Below are 21,968 nucleotides of genomic sequence, written 5' to 3'. Positions count from 1 at the left end.
GCCAGAACAGGGCCGTGCCCGTCCCTACGGCTGGGTCAGGTGCCCCTCAGGCAGGTGCCGGCCTCTCGGCTGACCCAGGGAACCATCAGGATGCATTGTCCTCCTGCTGCATCGGGAGCTGGCGGGGCAGGGCCTGCACATCCTCCTCTGCTTCCCTGCTCTCAGCATGGTCCCCGGCACACAGTAGGTGCTCTATCAGCACGTGCTGCTCAGAACTGAAATGTGAGACCTGGTCTGCCTTTTACATCCCAGGGACAGTGAATAAGCCATCCCTGGGCCTCGGTTTCCTGGTCTCTGAATTGGACCTGAAGGAAAGCTACAAGGCTCAAAATAGCCTGGAGTTAAAACTCCCCTCCAGATCCTCCCCATCATTCTATACAGATAAAGAACTTTCTCCCCCGAAGAAAGGAATGGACATTGAGATTGATTACATTCAGTTCCCAGCTAATCCCAGTCTCCAGCTGGTCTCAGGAATTCCTTGCGCCAGTTGCTGAAAGCTAACTAATCAAAAATAATCATGAGGAAAAACAGACCCCCTCAAAACGATGTATCTCTGCATCTATGTTTTCTATATATACCTACTCTCTTTTTGACTTAGCACAGCAGCTCACTAATCTGACTGCTGCCCCTTCTCGCCTCATTAAAGGTGATCTGTTCCTATCAAGTGCCGGTCTCCTTTTTCCGAACCTTGCTTTCTCTAGTTACAGAACCCACCATGCCCTGCCAGAGGCTGGCTGTGAGGATCCAATCAACAACAAGGATGCAGGTGAGACTGCCTGTGACCCTGGCTGCTCCTATGGCTCTGCCCCTCTATGAGGCTTCTTTCAAGCCCGAGTTTCTATGACTTGGGTGTGCTCTCAAGGGGTCATTTGAAGAGCACTGGTCTGGACACGCCCACCTCTAGTTTCTGCTCAGCTATCAACTTGCTGTGTGTCTTGGGGCAAGAAGCCTTCCTTCTCTGGTCCTTGGTCTCTTTGCTTGTTAATCCGGGGGAAGGAAGGCTGGGGGCTGCTGTCTTCGATGTCCTGGGTGCCCATATGAAGGCTGCTCCTGCCTGAGGGCAGGCAGATGGCTTCTGGGAACCCTTTCTAGGATTTCAGAAGCACCGAGGCCTCCTCTTCATCCTTCCACTTTTGCAAATTCTGCTTGCTCTGGCAGGGCTGGCTATCAAATTACCAGTGGGGGGGATGCTGAGAAAGCTTCCTCCCCAGGTGTGGCTATGAGGAAATGAGAGTCAAGCAATGACTCTGTCAGCTCTCTGAAGCTCAGCCTCCCTGCTCCTGGCTATAGAGCCTTGCGGGCTCCAGGCTGGGTATCTAATTGGTTTTGTAGACTGAGATTATGCAGATCCAGGAATGGGAGCATCAGAAAAGCACGGAGTAGACCTATTCAGGAAAGGGGAATGGGCTGCTCTCCCATTTAGTTTCTGTGTGGATTTAGGCAAGTCTGAACCTCAGTTTTTCAGCTGTAAAATGGGGATACAAATGACTGACTGGTGAGGGATCAATGGTAGAACCTTGGTTACAAGAGAGCCATGGGGAGGGCCCAGACTCAGTCTGGAGGCTCTGTCGGGACATCTGGGGTGGTGAACCCCCTTTCCCTCACTGGTCCTGGGAACGGCTCAGAGCCCCACAACAGAGCTCTCAATTCCCTGCAGTAGCCCAAAGGCTCATGAAATGTGGACTAGTGGGTGGTGGGAGATTCAAGCTCTGGAAGACTGATGGTGAAGCTGGCCATCCTGGAATTACAGGTAGCAAGTCTGCCTCCTCTGGGAGAGCGGGTGAGCAGGCCCCTGGAGCAGAACCTGGGCAGCCTACAGGCCTGCCCCCCACCCCAGGCAGGCTCCAGGGCACTGGAAGGAAGAAAGCATTTCTAAGTAATTCCAGGCAGGAGGAAATCAATGAGACAAACAACAATAAGTGCAGCAACTCCTTAGTCATCAACCAGCTTCCTTCACAGCCTGAGAAGCAGTGCAAGGGTGCTGACAAGGCAGCACATTTCTTGGTATTTTCAGCCACACAGTCTCATCTGACTCTCATAACTCTCCATGTGCCAGGAGGTAAACAGGCAGAAACATCTAACAGGGAAGGGAGAGGGAACAGAGAGGTGAAGGGGCTCGCCCCAGCTCACACAGCCAGGTGGTGGTAAACTTGGGGCTAGGACCCAGATCCTGACTCCCCTCTGTGTTCCCTTCTCGGCTCAAAGCCCTGCAAGGCTGGAGCTCTGGGCGCTGAGCTTATTTGAGGTGGGTACATAAAAGGTCCTGTTCCAGAATTTGTCAAGATTTAAAGACATCTTAGAGAAAGAGAAATTAGAAGGTATCAGCTTGCAAAGTGTGGGACCAGTTAAGATGACAAAGACCACACTACATGCCTCCCAGAAGTCACCTTGAAAAGCGGCCCAACAGCCTTGTCCCAGGCCTCCCAGGCGGCCACAAGGTGTCCGTGCACCCTTTTGAAGGGACTCGGGACTCTGCTACTCCGCCCTGGCATGTGACAACCCTACATGTGTATGTATAGCATGTGGTCCGGGGGCCTGGAGGTCCCTAAGTGAGGGCGCCAGGAACAGGCCAGGGACGGGAGACTGAGGATTGGCCCTGACCCTCCGGGTTCTCCAGGGGAAAGCTGCAGAGGAGAGAGTGCCCCCTGATCTGCAGAGGAGAGAGTGCCCCCTGATCTGCAGAGGAGAGCGTGCCCCCATTCCTCTTCTCTGAGCTCCTCGTGGGCAGGCAGGCTATGCTAATGTGCTGAAAAGCTACTGGACAGGGAAGCAGGAGACCAGAGTTCCCATCCCGGCTGTGTGACCTGGGCAAGTGTTCTCCTGCTCCGGCCCTGCTGAGCTCACCTGCACAGGGTGGGGTCCGCTGGAGTGATGTGTGCAGTGCACCGTGGGGTTGCTTTTCTAAGGTGGGGCCTGTTGGGGTTTCTAGCTGGGAGGCGGACAGGAAATGTGGTTCCCAAGTGTGAGGACACTCAGGCTTCCGGAGCCTTCCTCTTCCGCTGCATCCTTGCTTCTTCCCAGTAATGAGTCCCGGGCTGGACACATCCTGTCACTTCCAGCAACTGCCTCCCTGCCCCTCTCCCGCCCACCCCAAAGCATCTGCATCCAGAGACAGTGTGGGCTGGGACTTCCCAGGTTCAGGTTCCCGGACGTCCCTGCTTCCACTCTCCCACAAGACACACGAGACACCCCCAGATCTGGGCAGAGGGGCCAAGCCCTGACCAAGGACCACACTTGGCCCAGCTCTGGCCTGGCGCCTGAGTGCTCCACCTGTGAAGTCTGAGGCCTGGGAGGGGCCTCTGGGAGAAGTGGCGCACCAGGCCTTGGCCCAGAAGAGGCTCAGTGGAAATGTGATAACGATGCCTTGTTTCCCTGGTGAGACACAGCCTTGACCCTGGCATGAGGCTCAGTGAGCGGAACATGGCTGGATTTCAGGCTTGACTCACCGCCTCGGTCTGGTGTGTGCCTGCTGGGCTATCCAAGGACTATCCTGGCCCTGGGCTGCAGGAAGGCAAGAAGCACCAAATCTGTGCTGTGGCCAAACCCAGAGTTCTGAGAGCCTAGGCTAAAGGCCACAGGAAGAGTGTTTGGTTCTGTGCACATAGCCTGTGTGCGTGCATGGGGGGATGTGTGAAGGGAGGCGTGATGTATATAGACAGAGGATTATATGCATATAGGTAAACACTGAACTACCGAATTCTATGGCTGATTGTGAAGGATGGGGGGTGGTCTTCATACTAGAAACTTTCCTTATCTGGGGTGTCCCTGATATCTGAGGGTATCCAATCCCCACCCTCTATTTTCCTGGTCTCTGTGGAGTGCTGAGGTCAGCCCTGCCCCAGGCTGATGATGCAGGACTGGCAGCTCAGCTCTCAGCTCTTGTTTTTATCCCAGGCTACTTTGCCGGCAGCTGCATTTATAGTCTAGGCTCAGGAGGGCAGAGATCAAACGGGTCTGCAGAGACACACACTGGGCTATCACTTCTCCCAGAAGTGGGGAGAGACCTGGTGGCAGTTGTCATGGGGTGGGAAGGAGATAGGAAGGGCAGGCAGGAAAACTGAGCCCCCAGTTTACTGTAGAGAAGCCATTGAGGTCCAAAGATAAAGTCAGGAGAAAGAGGAATAGGAAAAGAACAGAATGGAACAGAAGCTGAGGAAGGCAGGCATCTCTAGAAGCAGGGTTGCCATGTACAGTTGCACAGGCAGTGCACTGCACAACTGCAAGGAAGGCCATTGTATTGATAGATTGCCCTGGTGCTGTTTAACAGGGAGGCCCTGGGTGTCATAAAAACAAAAGAAGGGAGCTCACTGTGATCCAGTTCCAGAGCTGATGTCCAAGTTTCCATTACTGTCTGTGGACAACACGAGGTCAAGTGATTACCCTTTGTTACTCACAGGGACATTAAGACGCAGGGGAAAATGTGACCTACTCAGACCCACAGGTTCTAAACCCCAATGCTCTAAACTCCCAGTCCAGTGCCCTTGGAAACCCAAAGGCTGGAATCTTCTCTGGACCCCCAGTCAGGCTGTACTTGTAGGAACGTAGCCACCCAATGCTTGGGGAGTTCAAGGGGAGAACTTTGTCTTCTCTCTTCCACGAGGAGACACAGGCTGTCTGTGTAAATCCCCTTTAGGCCTAAACTCAGGAGGACCTAGAGAAAGACTTAAGGGGTGATGGTAGGGACTGGTCAGGAGGAAGGGAATAATTAGGGAAACAAATAGAAGCAGGCAGCTGTCCAAGCTGCCCCCTGCACCCCACTATGGGGCCCTGAACAGAGTGCTTCCAAAGGGCAGGTAGACCAGAGGGAGGGGGTGAGATGCCCCTCCCCCCCAGGCCATCGGTTCTATGCCCGCCTCACCCCTGCACCACCATACAGCACCTCACCCCAGGCATGTGTGGGAGGAAGGTGGGTTGTCACCAAAGGTTGCCCAGAGAACTCTTGCCTGTGCAAAGTCTTCCCTTCCCAGAAGCTGCCGTCTGAGTGCTGGTTTGGCTCCTGCCCAGCTGCCAGCTCCAGGACTGGGGTGGGCATGGCTTCATCAGCTTTTCTTACCAGAAATACAGCATCAGCCCAGAAAGGGTAGGGGGCTGCCTGGGGCACACAGCCTGGTGTGGCTGGAGAGGCTGGGGGAGCATAGTCATGAGCCGTAGCTTTAAGACTTTTGCAGTATCCATCTAGTATTTTAGAGCTAGGAAAAACCCAATGATGCTGGTGGTGGTGATGACTGGTAAGAACTCATTTTTACTGGGCACTTGCTATGTGCCAGACAGGAGATTTTTCACTTGTGTTATTTCTTTTAATCCTCAAACAACCCTAGAAGGTAGATAGACTTATGTCCCCCACTCTTCAGGTGAGGCGGCTGAAGGAAAGAAACCCTCCAGGTCACTCTACCAGGAGGTGTTAGAGGCAGGCTCAGAACGCTGGTGGTCTGGCTCCCGAGTTCAGGCTCCTGATCCCCCATGCCAGGGACCTCCCTCAATGAGCAGTCACCCACATCTGCTGGAATGAGCATTTTCAAGGATCCAGCTCCCTGCTCTCACACCCCAAAGCACACTGTCATCCTCACGCTGTTGGATGAAGTCCTCTGCCAGCACTTGCCTCCCCTGCAGAGCTGCCAGCTCCTGGGGCAGGGACAGCAGGACCTTCAGAACAAGCCAGGGTCTGGCCCAGGAAGAAACCCAATGAGGTGAGTAAGGCAGACGCTGATATGTCCATTTCACAGATGAGAAGCCTGAGGCCAGCTGCTCCTGAGTGACAATGGACCTAAACTCTGGTGCTAGCCCCTGCCTAGGACCACCCCACACAGCACATGAGGCAGCACTGACTCATTAGGAGGCAGCAAGGCCCCAGGAACCTCTACCCTGGTATAGAAGCCGGAGAACATTCTGGAAAGAACACAACACAGAGCCAGGGCCAAGCCTACTAGGGGCCTCGCTTACCTCTGCTGATCCTCTGCTTCTCTCCAGAGAGGATGCCTGGTGTGTCGATGACGCTGATGCTCTCCAGCACGGGATTGGGCAGCTGGGCACACACAAACCTGCACGGGTGGGAAGAGACGCGTGGTGAGCCGCCATTCTGCCCTTGCCTCTCAGGCACCCTCCTTTTGGCCCCATACCAACCTCTCCTGCCCTGGGCAGAGGTTCCAATGCAGACTCCCAGCCCAAGTTAGACCAACCCCCATAGTGGACTCAGGATCTGTACTTGGAGGAAGCTCTCGGGGGCATCCTAAGGCAGCTGTGGGACTATGTCTGTGAGCCCCTGCTGGCAGGGCCTCCAGGATGTCCGGCACTCGATCCCTGCCCCCCCAGGAGCACAGTCTGGTAGAATAGTGGAGGTGTGCACAAGGATATGGGTACCATGGGACCAGCACCCCCACGAGGTCAAGTGAAGGACTCAGGAGATCCAAGGTGGAAGGAAGGCTTCCTGGAGGAGGAGACACTACAACTGGACTTGAAGAATGGGCCACACCATGCAGGAATGCTTATGTGGGCTTTTAAGAGGCCCACATTTCCAGTGTTACATACCAAAGTCTCCAAATACAAACTGGTAAACCCAAGCTGGATCCTTCTTACTTCAAGCCTTCTCTCTTAAACGCCATTTTTGGTGGAAGCCAACAAGGTGTCTGACCATCACAGTTCATGGTCCCACTGTCTTGGGAACAGACAGGGAAGGGAGCCTCTGCTCTCCAGTAAGGTGGCTGCAGAAATGCAGGTCAGGTGAGGAGGCCAGGGATGCATGGGAAAGAGAGTCCAGGAAGCCACACAGGGGAGACAGAACCTGAAGTAAGACCTCAAAAGGTGACCAGTTTTGCTGGGAGGACAGGGGTGCAGGCAGGAAGCCAGGGTGCATGTGTGTGTGTGTGTGTGTGTAGCCAGGTGAAGATACAGAGACGCACAGAGTGGAGATGGCCATGTAAAGATGGAGTCAGAGACTGGAATTATTCTGATACAAACAAAATGCCTGGAGTAACCAGAAGCTGGAAGAAGCAAGGAAAGATTTCCCCTATGGGCTTCAAAGGGGGCATGACCCTGCCAACACCTTGATTTTGAACTTCTAGCCTCCAGAACTATGAGTCAATATTTACTTTCAAGCCACCTAGTTCATAGTAATTTGTTCTGGCAGTCCTAGGAAACTAACAGAAGCAGAGGGAGATGCCACACGGAAATGAGAGGGGGAGGGGAGCATGTGTGTGTGTGTGCGTGTGTGTGTGTGTGTAGGCACCAGGCCAGGGGACACTATCACTGAGATGAGAACCAGAAGGCTGGAGCAGCTAGACACGTGGCCAGACAGGGAGGTTGGGGCCAGATTATGAGGGCCTTGAAAGCCACATTAAGAAATGCAGATTTTATACTGAGGGTGGTAAAAATCCATTGGAACGTTCTAAGCAAAAGAGTGATACAATCTGATTTGGTGGTTGTCAGCTTCTCCAGATCATTTTGGTAAGTACTTATGAAGCAAATGCTGCGTTTCTGGCACTGTGCTCGATAGTCCATGGCGCGGCCCCTGTCCTATTAAAGCCCATGGTTTCCTCTATGCCTTGGGCCCAGCCAGATTCTTGTCCATAGGTTCTAAGGCACACCCCAGCATTCCTCAATAAATTCCACGTTCTGCTGAAACCAGTTTGAGCAGGGTTGCTGTCACTTGGTGACCAGGAGGTCATGTACATGGGGCTGGTGTTTGGGGCCAGGGCTCTGGTTGAGCATCACCCAGGCCAGGTGCATGGAGTGAGAAGGGCAGGAAGCTGAGGGGAACACCAGGTCACAGGGGCCAGAGCAAGAGGGGGCCGGGGAAGACTGGAGAGGGTCTGCCAGGGAGACAGGAGGAGGCCAAGGAGCTGAGAGGGGATGGTGGTTGAGAGATGGGCTGGGGTGGGGGCCGAAAGTGCTGACGGCTTATCACAGAGGTCACCGACAATGTTCACATGGGCAGCTGTGATGGGAAAGCCGTGTTCCACAGGGTGGGGGCAGGAAGGAGTGAGGAGGTGAAGCCCAGAAGCTTGGCTGTGGAAGGAAAGCGAGGGGGTAAGAGCTAGTAGGGCCTGCTGCAGGGTTCTCAAGAAGATAGTTCCCTGTGGTAAAGGAGCCAAGGGAGGGTGGAGCTGTCAGGAAGAGGAGTAACCGACAGAGCCGTCCCTGGGAAGATGGCTGGGTGTTGGGGGTTCTTGGTTGGGGGTGGGGAAGCGGCAGACCTGAGGGTAAAAGAGGATGCAGCTCTCTGGGCTGCATGGCGGGGGAGGACCAACGCAAACAGGCTCCACTTATGGACAGACTGGAACCAAACCAACTGCAGGGAACCCAGGGATATGGGATTCCATCTTCTCTAGAATGGGAAGCAAGGTCATCCAGTGCAAGAGGAGGCTGAGGAAAAGGCTTGGGACACCCCTCAGAGGAGGGGAAGGGAGATGTCAGGGCGGAATAGGGTCCCTGGGCAGTACAAGGACAGGAAGCAGGCACCTGGGGTGTAGCCGTCCTGTACATGGCTGCAGTGAAGCCGGTGGTACATGGAAGGGCCTCCCCGACTCCCTGCCCTGCCCTGCTCCTTGTTTTTCCTCCCAGGGGACGTGCCTGGCCGGTCAGTGAACAGTTCATGTATACATCTGTCACTCAGCTGTGGCAGCTCTAGCAGAGAAGTCACAGGGTTCCTGCATTAAGCCACGTTCTTGAATCCTCTCTGCTTATATATATACACACACACATATATATATATATATATATATACACATTTTTTTTTTAGTTTTCTCTTCCTGAAATGTCCTTTTTTAACCCTTTGCATGTGACTTCACTCATCATTGAATATCTGTGTCAAATGCCAACTTTCTCACAAAGTCCTCTTGCCTTGGAGGAGGAGATTTACTCTCATCCTATTTTACAGATGGGAAAAGTGAGACACAGACCAGTTAGGTAATCTATCTAAGAGCATGGTGCTGTTGGATGGGTTCTTAACCCAAAGCCCATAGTCATTACCTTTACTCTAAATGCCTTCAATTATAGAAAGTAGCTTACATTTTTTTTAATGCAATATGCATGCAAAATTGTGGTGTGGGCCTACATTATAAGCCTGATCAGGGGATCATCCTGCACTCTAGGTAAGCAGAGTAATGGGAAGGCCTGGGTCAGCTTGCGGAGCAGCCACTAGAGCTTCTTCCACTCAAACTGACCCAGTGACCCTAGTGTTTACAGGCTGACTTGTCTCAGGGGAGGGGACTTGTCCAAGGTCACATAGTGGGTTTAGTAGGAGGGACAGTGATCAAAGCCAGGGCTTCTACCTTAAGTCCAGGGTCCCTGCCACCAAATAAAAACAATGTCCAAAACAGGAGGAACCTTCCTCTGCCTCCTTCTAGCTGGCTGAAGAGCCCTTCCAAAGGATAGGCAAAAGCTGGGAACTACAGAGGGCAGCCCTCTCTGCTTTTCCTGGAGGGACGTGTGGATTAGAGATGGGATTTAACTAGTTGGATCCCTCCCCCAACTTGATCAGGAGAAATCAGGCCAGTGTTAGCAGCTTCCATATCCCTAATCAATGGTGGTTTCATTCCCACTAAGAAAGGGACAATCAAGAGAGATTCCAGATCTAGAAAAGATACAGGGTCTCCCAAGATCCTGCTCTACCCTTTCATACTCCAAGGAGAAAAGAGAGCACCCAGGATGCGTGCGTTCCCTCTGTACCCACCTGTTCAAGAAGGCATTGCCAAAGGCGTTCAGTTTCCTGAAAGGTTTCTTAGGATCCACCACCAGGGCATTCCCGGGGATGATGCCCTCCATCTCGCCTTGCATCACCGCAATGAAGGAGTCAGTGGTCGGCTCGGGCCCAATCCTCATGCCCGGGAAATCCTGTTCCAGGAGATACCTGGTGGAAGGGAGCACAGTCATAATGGAGGGATGCTGTGGGCAGATCAACACCTCCTGCCCGCAACAAGGCAGATGCTGGGGTGAGTCATGGTGGAGGGGCAATCAGGGAAATTTCATGGAAGGGAGAGATTTTCATGGATGCGGAATCCAAAGACCTTTGGGAGGAAGTAGGATTTCAGTTGAACTTAAAATATCAAATCTGTCCTTGGTCCTTTTCTTTTCACCTCCATGATGAGGAGGGGTGGGTGGGACAAGCAAGGTTTGGGCTCAGAAATAAAGCATGGCTTGAAACTGATTCCTACACAGAATACTGTGGACTTTACAGTTAATGGGAGTCTGCAAAGTACCTGTACACAGATGTGGTTAGAATTAGACTACCCCGAGGCTCTGGAGGCTGGCCATAGGTGGTTATTGATCTGTTTAGCCAGTCATTTAATATAAAGAGAGCTCATACATGATAGAAAGCGTGTGAGGGGTTCACTAGGAAGAGGATCCCCATCCCACCCTAGACTTTCAGTCCCACCCTCTAGGACAGCCACCAGGCTGTGGCCCCAGGGCATATGTGTTTTTCTTTGCTCTCCTCCAGGCCTGAGCATAGAGAGCCTGAGGCCACTGCCCCTCTCCACAGCCCCCTTTGGAGCCCACGGTGAGCCAGAGAATGAAGAGAACAAACTGGAAGGAAAATCAGACTCTTTGGCAGGAGCTCAGAACAGCTTCGGAGAAGGCAATGGCACCCCACTCCAGTACTCTTGCCTGGAAAATCCCATGGATGGAGGAGCCTGGTAGCCTGCAGTCCATGGGGTCGCTAAGAGTCAGACACGACTGAGCAACTTCACTTTCAATTTTCACTTTCATGCACTGGAGAAGGAAATGGCAACCCACTCCAGTGTTCTTGCCTGGAAAATCCCAGGGACGGGGGAGCCTGGTGGGCTGCCATCTATGGGGTCGCACAGAGTCGGACACGACTGAAGCGACTTAGCAGCAGCAGCAGCAGCAGAACAGCTTTGAGCCCAAAGTGCTTAAGGCTGGACTGCGGGCAGAAGAGTGCAGTGCTGCCCTGGGCTGGGACTGGCCGGAGGAGAGTCCCAGGGGCCACGACGGACAAGAAGCTAAGGGGTGGGTTGCCCAACAAACAGAGACCCTTGGGTGAGCCCTCAGCGTGTGCCAAGACCCTCCCCCTAAACCTTAAGGGTCCATGTTCATGCCCAGAGGGAAAAGTCAAGGAGCCCTTAGGAGAAGAGATGGCAAATCAGAGACTGCTGGCCAGGAAGGGAGCCTGGGAACTCCTGGGCCAGTGGGCCTCAGCCCACTGCACGTGGAGCCCGTGGAGCTCCAGCTAACAGTGCTGGGTCCAGCCCAGGGGTTCTGACCCGCTGGTCCAGGATGGGGCCCTGACCACTGGTCTTTTTCAGGAACTCCCTGGTTGATTCAAATTGCAGCCCGGGTTGACAACCTGCTCTGGACACTGTCATTATGCCGATAGCTCCACTGACAATAGCATGTCCAGGCAGACATCACCCTCATCACTTCAAGAACATAGCTCCTCTGGCAGCCCTAGTAGGTGCAGCTGGGGTCTCTGTATCCGAGCCCTCCACATCTGAGAACACAACCAACTGTTGAATGTGGGCCCTATGGATCCGGAGGGTCTGCTGTGCTGTGCCATTTTATACTTGCAGGGGCGTGAGCATCTGCAAGACAGGTGGGGTCCTAGAAACAGCGCTCCGTGGACACCAAGGAACGAGGGACAGCTGTATGGAGGAGCCCAAGGCTTTGAAGGGTTATGGGGCTTCCTCCACGTTAAAGAGCTAATAATGGAGCAGGAACCCAAACCCTTATCAGTCTAACACCAAATCCTTCGCTCTTCAACTGTCTCTACCCTAAGGAAATGCTCTTTGCCACCACCACCCGCCCCCAGCCCCGTGCCCACCCTCTGCCCAGCAGGCGGCAGCCAGGGAGACTGGCCGGGGTTTCTTCCAGCTCATGGGCATCTCATTGTGTTCTGAGCTGTTAGGTTACTCCGTGCTTCCAGGGCAGTTCAGTTGCCACAGGGCTCGCTCCCCAAGGAGTTAGCAGGTGAGCTGCCATGGAGGAGATGCTGCTGGGGGCCACCCACCTATACCGGCAGTTTTAGGTTGGTGAAGCCCCTCATCTCCCTCCAACATCTGGGTGTGAAGACAGGATTCCCTCCCATCAGAGGCCCATTCTGAAAGCTGGGTTGTGATGAGAATGTATCACCCCAGCGGCCCATGGGCAGGGCTTCCTCTTTCTCAAGCACACCTTCTCCTTCAGAGCCTCAGGGGAGAGGCAGGGAGCCTCAGGGCCTGGGGCCAGCAGACCTGGTTTCTCTAACCTTCAGAAGGTTCTCGACCTCTGCGAACCTCGGCACTTTCCTCTATAAAATGGGAGGTCATTGTCCTGATTTATTAAGCACTTGTGCCAGACAGTGTTCCAGACTGTCCATGAATTATCTCGTTTCATCTCACGTTTCCTCTGATGTGAGCACTATAACCCTTACCATCAAATGGGCCTCATAGGTAAATCCATCTCACTGGGTGTTCTGAGGGTTAAATTAGTTATAGACCATAAGCGCATAAACCAGTACCTAGCACCTAGATCACCATCCCAATATTTGTTGCAGGATCAGACGGTAAACAATCTGTCTGCAATGCAGGAGAACCCAGGTTTGATTCCTGGGTCAGGAAGATCCCCTGGAGAAGGGAATGGGAACCCACTCCAGTATTCTTGTCTAGAGAATCCCATGGACAGAGGAGCCTGGTAAGCTCCATGGGGAGGAACAAAGGGTGATGCTCCCCAGCATAGCCAGGGCCACTTCCTGGGAAGTTTTCAGAGCCTCAAGCGGCCCAGCAAGAGCCCTTCGGCTAAAACCACATGACCCTGGATTTGCTGACCACACATGGGTCTGGAGAAACACAGAGTTCAGTGAGTCCCAAAGCAAATCCAGGGACGCAGTCAAGCCAAGCAGAGAACCCGGGGCTGGGTAAATTCTCAGGGACATCTGGGTATGACCTGCAGCCCCGAGGGCCCCCTTAACAAAGCCAGCACTGTGTCCAGAAAGGAAAACCTATTGAGGGCTCTCGTGGCTGCTTTCTCTGTGGGGAGAGATACAGATCGCCTCTGTTGCCAGGCAAAGACATTCCCATGGCAGGGTAAAAAAAGAAAAGTTAATTCAGGCCCGGGTGGCAGCAGCGGAGATGGGGAAGCATGAGAACAAGGAGGGGCTGGCAGGCAGAGCACCCACTGTGAGCCAGGTGCTCTTCTGTGCCCCTTCCCTGAATTATTCCACTCAGTCAGTCCTAGAAGTGCTGCAGGATGGCTGAGTTATTTCAGTTTTGCAGGTGAGCAAATGGAGATGGAGACTGCCCCCATTCAGGGCCAAATACAAATATTTAGAGGCCCAAAGAGCAGAGAAGGTTTGGGTGTCTCCCCGACCTGCCATCCAATGTAAAAGAAATAAAATGGATATAAGGAAGACAAATGCAATTCCGGTTTTCCCCATGAGGACTATTTTTCCTAAGCAAACTGTTTCCTAAGATCATCTCCCTCATTTTCCAATGTCCTTCTTGGCTGGCAATCTAAGCATGTGGCTTGTTTTACTGGCACCTGAGCACTCAGGGTGAGGCGTAGCCAAGAATCAACCTAGTCTGCTTCTGGGGCCCCTGCCTCTGCAACGGTGGGGCCAACCCTCCCTGCTGTTGGGACAGCACCCAGGGCGGGGAACAGAGGGACCGGGGCCACCAGGAATGTTGCCTGAGGCCGTGGCTGTGCTGGACCCGATGCCTCAGCTCAGTTAGGGAATGCGCCTTGATGGGTGGCTGCTTGCCTGCAGATGTGACCTTGGACAAGTCCCTCCAGAGCCCACTGCCTCAGTTTCCCCAGTTTTTATAAAATGGGGCTAATCCTGGGTTTCTTACTAGCTCAGGGGGGCAGAGTGAAGGTTTTGCAAAGACACACATGAGTTTTGGAAAAGCAATGGCTACACCAGACATGGGCTCACATCGGCACAGATAATAATTAGAGAAAACACATGTCTGTAAGTACCCAGTGCATTTCTACCTGGACGGACTCCAAACCCAGGGTCCTCGCACCTCCGTGAAAATCCACATAGGTCTTAATTTGCATATCTTGAGGTGGACACTAAAGGCACACATCACTTTCTGCCTTGTGTCACAAGTATTTGTGTTAGGTTAGTTAGTGTTAGTTGCTCAGTTGTGTCCAACTCTTTTTGACCCCATGGACTGTAGTCCACCAGGCTCCTCTTTCTATGGAATTCTCCAGGCAAGAATATCGGAGTGGGTTGCCATTCTCTTCTCCAGGGGATCTTCCTGACCCAGGGATCAAACCCAGGTCTCCTGCATTACAGGCAGATTCTTTATTGTCTGAGCCATCAGGGAACCCTATTTGCATTATATATCTGTATCTTTGGTCTCTCTAAACGTTGTGTACTTCAGCTTTAAAATGGGGTCAAGACAATACTACTTGTCCGGTTGGCCTCACAGGGTTTCAGGGAGACTGTAAATCACTCCAGAGACACAAAGCGAGGTAAGAGATGGGTGACTCAATGGCCGAGTTGAGGTCTGAGTCAGCTCTTTGCTTTATGGAGTGGTCACCACTGTCCCTGGTTCACAGAAATGTCTACCAGGGGACAAAGTGACCCAAGCGCAAAGGAGACCAGTAGCCAGACCAGGAGCCAGACCTCCTACTAGCCTTGCCTTGCCTAACCACCCCTGACACAGGCTGGCCTAAATAACCCTATGAGGTAGCTGACATTATTCGCATGTTAGTGATAAGGACACTGAGGTTCAGAAAGCTTAGATCCTTCTTAACAAAGTCTCCTGGCTGGAATGGGTGGAGCCTGGGTTCTGCTGAGCTTCCCATGTTCTTCCTGTGGCTGCATTGTCCTGTCAGTGGAATGGGATGAGCTCTTCCCCAGAGGTCCTTCTCCCAGTCCTGTTTCTCCTGATGACCTCCATACCTGACTCTCAGTTCAGTCCCGTTCAGTCACTCAGTCATGTCCGACTCTTTGTAACCTCATGGACTGCAGCATGCCAGGCTTCCCTGTCCATCACCAACTCCTGGAGCTCACTTGAACTCACGTCCATCGAGTTGGTGATGCCATCCAACCATCTCATCCTCTGTCGTCCCCTTCTTCTCCTGCTTCAATCTTTCCCAGTATCAGGGTCTTTTCCAATGAGTCCATTCTTCACATCAGGTGGCCAAAGTATTGGAGCTTCAGCTTCAGCATCAGTCCTTCCAATGAATATTCAGGACTGATTTCCTTTAGGATGGACTGGTTTGACCTCCTTGCAGTCCAAAGGACTCTCAAGGGTCTTCTCCAACACCAAAGTTCAAAAGCATCAGTTCTTCAGTGCTCAGCTTTCTTTATAGTCCGACTCTAGCATCCATACATGACTACTGGAAAAACCATAGCTTTGACTAGATGGATCTTTGTTGGCAAAGTGATGTCTCTGATTTTTAATATGCTGTCTAGGTTGGTCATAGCTTTTCTTCCAAGGAGCAAGCATCTGTTAATTTCATGCCTGCAGTCACCACCTGCAGTGATTTTGGAGCCCAAGAAAAAAAAGCCTGTCACTATTTCCATTGTTTCCCCATCTATTTGCCATTAAGTGACGGGACCGGATGCCATGATCTTCGTTTTTTGAATGTTGAGTTTTAAGCCAACTTTTTCACTCTCCTCTATGACTTTCATCAAGAGGCTCTTTAGTTCCTCGTCACTTTCTGCCATAAGGGTGGTGTCATCTGCATATCTGAGGTTATTGATATTTCTCCCGGCAATCTTGGTTCCAGCTTGTGCCTGACTCTCAAGACAAATCTTAAGCCAGACATCAGGAGGTAGACCAATGCTCTGTCCTCTCTCCCTTGAGTAACACTCAGGCCTTTGTAAGAGGCAGGCAGATGTCTACCTAGTCACACTTATGGACTAGCAGATCAGATCCCTGACAGGAAAAGGATGTCCATGGACCTCGGATGGGTGACAGGAGTGAGGAGCTGCCGAGGCTGTGGCTAGCAGGAGCCTGGCAGAGGACAGTGGGTCTACTGGAATGGAAAGGGGCCCTTCACTAGCCCTTCAGCTTATTAGAGAATCATCCTTTCTTGGGGTGATGCTGCTACGAGCCCTGGGCAGCAGAGATGCCAGAGAGGTGACGAGAGAGGGTACAACCACAGGTAAATGCTGAGTCACCTTTACAGGAGGATGCAAAGAGCCCCCTGAAAAAGGGGGAGCGAAAGGACCAGCTGAGTAGCCACCCAGCCCCCTCCCCACCATGTGCCCATTCATACTGTAGAGGCTCAGTCATGCTACAGAAGGGCTGGGAGATGCTCAAGACCAGCTGAGCTCTCCCTATGGAGACACAGCCCACTCAGCTCCAGCAGCCCCAAGCCCCACACCCAAAGCCCCAGGCCCTCTGCTACAGCATGGCCACAGGCCAGCGAGGTCCTCTTTGAGGCCTTGGGATCCCGGGCCTTATAGCCCCTGGGGCAGCCAGCCATTCATCTCTGTGATCAGGGGGCCAAACGGTGCAAAGGAGGAGGGACTTGAGATTGCAGGCCAGAGTGAGGAAGGATGAAGAGAGAAAAACAGCAGAGGTGGGAGGAGAGGCTGCCAGGCCAGAAGGACACAGAGCTACTGTACTAGGAAGAGGCAGCCTGTGTTGGAGGAAACAGCCACCCGGCCAATTTATTGTTTATTTTATTACCCTGGGTTGCTGGGCCTTAGGCCAGTGAAGTTGTTTCAGGCAGAGATCATAGCACATTAATTAGTTATTAGAAGAATGTTCTTTTCTGCATGTTCTTCCTGAGACAAGAAATAGACCCTGAGGCAAGGAAATGTAACTGAAAGGAGATGGACGCTAGGAGACAGAAGGCCAAGGGCCAGGGCAGATGAAGAGGCAAGTCTTTATTTCCAAGGGAAGGGTCCCTCTCAGGTTCAGGCTGGAATACAAGATGTGAATGGCCGCACTCAAGGCAAGAAGCGGGGAGGGGAGAGGCTGCACCTGTGAAGGCAGGCTGGATTCTGCACCCAGGCGCTCCTAGCCACCCCAAGTGGAACCTTCTCTGCTTTGGGGAAGGCGTGTGGTATCAACTGACTCTTTTAAAAAGCAACTTAAAAATGTGATTCTTACTACCAAGATTAAAAAATCAGAAAAAATTAAACAAACAAACCAAAACTCTGTACAACCTTTGGCCTAGTGATTTCACTTCTGGGAATCTCTGAAAAAACAGCCTAATACGTGGAAAAGTATTATACATAGAGATAGATTGATCCTACAATAATAGCACAAAATAAAATTAGAAACAACTTCAAATATTCAAAAGAAGTAGACTGGTTAAATGAATAACTGCATATACATACAGTGAAATATCATGCAGCTCTTAAAAATAATGCTTACAGAGATTTAAAAATTTACTCAAGAAATGTTCATGCTATAAGTGAAATAAATCCACATACAAAATTACATTATGGCATGATCTCAACTGTGTTATAAAATAGCTAAAAATACTGGAAATATGTATTATATGTGTTATATAATATGTATATATACACATATACATATATTATATACATACATCATATATATGCGCTAAGTTACTTCAATTGTATCCAACTCTTTGCCACCCCACAGACTGTAGCCCACCAGGCTTCTCTGTCCATGGAATTTCCCAGTCAAGAATAGTGGAATGGGTTGCTATGTCCTCCTCCAGGGGATCTTCCCCACCCAGGGATCGAACCCGAGTCTCTTATGTCTCCTGCATTGGCAGGGCAATGGACATGAGTTTGAGTAAGCTCCAGGAGTTGGTGATGGACAGAGAAGCCAGGCGTGCTGCAGTCCATGGGGTCACAAAGAGTTGGACACGACTGAGTGACTGAACTGAACTGAACTACATATAAAATATTTAAAATGGTTTCCCCTGAGTTGTAGGATGATGATGGGGCATTTTTTCGTCTTCCTCAAATTTACTCTTGTCTGCATTTTCGAATTTTTTAAAAAAATTACTGTTCAGTGGATTTAATGAGAAGAAAGGAAAATATGTAATTTGGTTTTGGAGGCCTTCCCTGTGCTGCCACCCCTCCTCCCCTGCTGGGATCTTCTCTCTAAAAGAGAGACAGCTTTTGATGCACGAGCTAAATTCGGTTACTGACATGAGTGGGGAGGGCGAATGCTTGTACTCAGCGGATAAGAAAAAGGAGGGCTCTGCCTCTCCCGGCCTTCCTGTCTCCCTCAGATAAGGAGTAATCTATAGCAATTCGGCTCTGCCACCTTTTTAGACCCAGTTAACAGCCAGCATGACTCAGGCAAAGCCAGGAGAGTGTCTCAGACAAGAGGCACTTAAACACGTCTGCTGTTCTGGGATCTTGCCCTCGGGGATGTTGGCTTCTCCCCACCTCCCCTCCCATTCTGCAATGTCTACTGGGAGCTCCTGTAGCAGAGACCCCCCGCACAAGGCCCCAGGGAGCCAGGCAGTAAGTGCTGGTGCCACAGGAAGGAGAAGTTCTAAACAACCTACTAAGAATTATAACCAAGGTGTGGCCAGAGGGCTGGGGAAGGCCATGTGATGGGCAGGAGCCATTTGTAAATGGCCTGTGCTTCCCATGGAGCCAGGTGGAAGATGTATGTTACAAAGGAAACCTTGCACAGAACCAGGAGGCTCTGAGGTGTCTTTGGCTGCAATGGGTGTTTAACAAAAAAAGGGAGATGGATTAGATCAGGGGTTTTTGCCCTAAGGTCCAAGGCTTGGACTCCCAAAATTATATGTAAATTTGAGATGTAGGTACTTTTTTGTAAAGATGAGTTCACAGACTTTATGAAAAGTTAAGAAGCAATGAATTAGACTGTTTGCAAGGGTCCTTGCAGTTCTAACAATATAAGACCTCCAAAAGCCAACAATCCCCCTGGGTACCCAACTTCAGAAATCACTCAGCCTCTCAAGCTGAGTGACTCCAAGGCTGTCCACCCCACAAGGAAAAACTCAGCTGATGTTCAGACATGTCATGTTAATATGGTGTGTGCCCTGCTCCCGGCTTGTGTTAAAAGCTTAGCACTAAAATTTGAATCTAGAAAATCAGGAACTAGACTGTGAACTTTTCTGCTTTCCTCACCAAACAAAGCACAGTGCTTTGCATGTTGCAGGTCAATGAATGGAAACAAGAGCATCCCTGCTTTGAAACCTTCCATAGGAGATGAGCACCATTGACTGCGGGGGCGGAGGGGAACTGAACCCATCACCACTTTCTATGAGCCTGACTCTCAACACAGAGGGCCACTCAACACAGAGCACCCTCAACAGCTTTCAGGCCTGTGAATGTGTGAATGAGGCCAAGGAAGATGGCCTGGCCTTGAAGGCTATGTGGCCTGAGGGCTGGAGAGAAGCCTGTCTTCTAAAGATATGAAAGGTCCTTATCACTCTGGTGGACAATAAGTGGACTTCTCTTGAAGGCCAGGAGGACAGCTGACTTCCTGAGGATCCCTACAGCCCGAGGATTCTGTAATTCAAGGCGATGGATGACTCACCCTCAAAGTTATAGGCATTGAGCCAACCATCTCCTCCCATGCATCTAGGACCGCATTCCCAGGTCAGCCTCCCATCCTGTTATATGGCTTTGGACAACTCATTTAACCTCTCTACGCCTCAGTTATCTTGCCTGCCAAGTCAAGGAGCTGGATGAGACCGTGGCCAATATTCTGTCCACCTCCAAAAGACTTTAATATGATTACGGAGCCACGAAGATCAACAGGAAACAAAACAGCATTCTGCCTCCAGACACTGCTTGTCTCCAGTTGCCAAGAGATATTTGTAAAGAGCTCTGATTGGAAAAGGAAACTGATGAAAGAAGGACAAGCAGGCTCCCTGGCCCACTTCCTTGGCTGCAACTGTAAAGCCCCCGTGTGAGTGGCTGAAGCTTTTATAAGGCAAGGGAAGTGGTCCTGATCATCAAGCGCATGTCCCTACAAGGAGAGGGTGTCAGACACCCCCACCAGCCTAATTTGTGACCAGGATAGGTCTCACTTGTGCCTCCTGGGTTTCAGTTTCACCATCCATAAAATGGGTAGCATAGGGATGGCTCTGAACTTTACACTTCATGGGCTGAGTGCAGAGGAGAGGTGCTAGGTAGGATGGAGTAAGGGACCATCCAATGAAATTACAGGGTAAGCTTTGGACAACCCCCACACAAGGATTTCTTCAGAGATTTCAAGTGAAGACTTATCTCTTGTCCCCAGGAGGGACATCGGGAGTGAGCAGAGGGTCTAACGCTGGGCAGCTGGGTGGGCTGCTGGGGGACCCTGGCTGGCTCACCTGATGAAGGTGGTCTTCCCGGTGGAGTACTGGCCCACCAGCAGCACCATGGGCTTGTTGTCGAAATCGGCATCCTCCAGGGCAGGAGAGTGAAACTCGTGGAAGCGATAGTGCTCTTCCAGTGGCAGCAGCTTGGTCCTGTACAGTTTCTTGAGCCCATCGCTCACGGTCTGGAAGACCTCGGGGTCCTTCCTCCGGCGGTCGTCGGAGCGCAGCCAGCTGAACATCGCGGCCACCGCTCGCCTGCTCGCCCCCGGTGCGCAGTCCCAGCAGGAGGGCGTGGAGTCGGCGACCCCGGGTCCTTGGGGAAGGTGTCCCGCAGGGAGGGCCCGCCGGGTTCCCAACCGCGCCGCCGCCTCACCGGAGCGCCGGGCTCAGCCGCACCATGGCCAGGACTCAGGGCTCGGGGGTCCCCGGGTCGACGGCGTGGGACCGCGAACGCGCTCTTCCCCTCCTCCCAGGACCAAGCTCAGCCCCGGCTTCATCCAGCAACCAAGGCCGGAGAGAGGAAAAATATCTGGGTTGGGCGGGAGAGCTGCGATTTTGGGAAAAAAGTCAAACCTGCAATTAAAATGTCAGATGCCCGGTCCCCCGGTCTCCCCCAGCTCTCTCCCACTTTGGCTCGGGTGCAGTTAAGGGATGCTTCGAATCTGCTCCCGCCCGCCCCGGAGGCTCAGAGGAGGCGGCGGCGCTGCCCAGCCCGCGGACAGCTCAGCATCTGCAGCCACAGCCCGCAGCCCCAGGCTCGGGTTTAAATGCCAGCCGTGCAGGAAGCCGGCTCGCGGAGGAAGTCCCCGAGTACTGGCAAGACTGGCGCTGCCCTGCGGCCCCGGCGGGGAGAAGCTGAGCAGGGCGCCGCCATGTTTGTGGGCAGTGGCCCCACTGGGGACCCGCGACCGCTCGCTGCGTGGGAAGGAAGGGATGCTGAGCTCTGTGGGAACGCTCTAGTATTTCATTCCTGGCCTCTGGAGGTTTGATTTGGGAACAGCGCCCTCTCAGGGACAGCTGCGAAGACAGAGTTGACCTGCTTCACACTCTCCCTGCTCTTTAAATATAGGCTTTCCTTTAGTTTCTGAGTTCAGTTCCTTAGGATGACAGGTTCTCTATTGTTAGGTAGTATTTTTCTTGGCGCATGGAAAGAAGAGTCCAATATTAGCTTGCCCCAAATGACCAACCCTATCACTACACAAACTTTTCGCTAGATCTAGGTGAAGTTAAACTATTCTCATTCATTCATTTGTTCATTCCTTCCAATAAAATCGAACAAAATAAGCAAAACGTCCACAAGTATTAAGCCAGTATTACGGCACGATTTTGGTGACTGTGGTTACAAATTTGATCACCAAAACAAGCACATAGAGTCTCTGTCTTCCAGGAACTCCAGCCAGGCCGGGTTTTAAGAGGAGATAGGAACAGAAGGCCTGGGTGCATAGCAGCAGGAGGCATCCTTTTTGTCTGGATAATTTGAGGAAGGCGTCACAGAAAGCTTAACTGTGAGCTGGATCTTAAATGATGAACCCACAGAGAAGAAGGGGGACATTCCAGGCTGAGTAAAGGGCACTTGCAAAGGTAGGAGAACACGGAAGAACTTGGTGGGGTGAAGGCAGAGTCAACAGTTTGCTGCCAAGAGTATGGAATTCAGGAGGACGGGAGGGAGTGACTGAGGCCAGGCAGAAAAGGTTTTACAGAAACAGGAATCACAGAGGAAATAAGGAATCAATAATAATGTTATTATTAATCATGGTTAACATGGACCAAATGCTCACCATGTGCAGGGGCCTGGGCTAAGT

The 21,968-nt window shown here is 51.9% G+C and overlaps 1 protein-coding gene across 1 annotated transcript in view; it reads right to left on the bottom strand.

The window, feature by feature from the left end:
- Positions 1–21,062, bottom strand: part of EHD3 (EH domain containing 3) — a 29,318-nt gene extending 8,256 nt beyond the window's left edge. Inside the window, exons 1-3 of the mRNA XM_005893604.3 lie at positions 20,179–21,062; positions 9,668–9,844; positions 5,941–6,038 (exon numbers count right to left, since the gene is read on the bottom strand). Coding sequence (XP_005893666.1) covers positions 5,941–6,038; positions 9,668–9,844; positions 20,179–20,405 — 502 coding nt within the window. The 5' untranslated portion in view covers positions 20,406–21,062. The remainder of the gene's footprint in view (positions 1–5,940; positions 6,039–9,667; positions 9,845–20,178) is intronic.
- Between the last annotated feature and the right edge of the window lie 906 nt (positions 21,063–21,968).

Source organism: Bos mutus, chromosome 11 (assembly GCF_027580195.1).
Source record: "Bos mutus isolate GX-2022 chromosome 11, NWIPB_WYAK_1.1, whole genome shotgun sequence".
NCBI lineage: Eukaryota > Metazoa > Chordata > Mammalia > Artiodactyla > Bovidae > Bos > Bos mutus.
The sequence above is the reverse complement of the archived record's forward strand: the minus strand, read 5'-3'. Positions and strand labels throughout refer to the sequence as shown.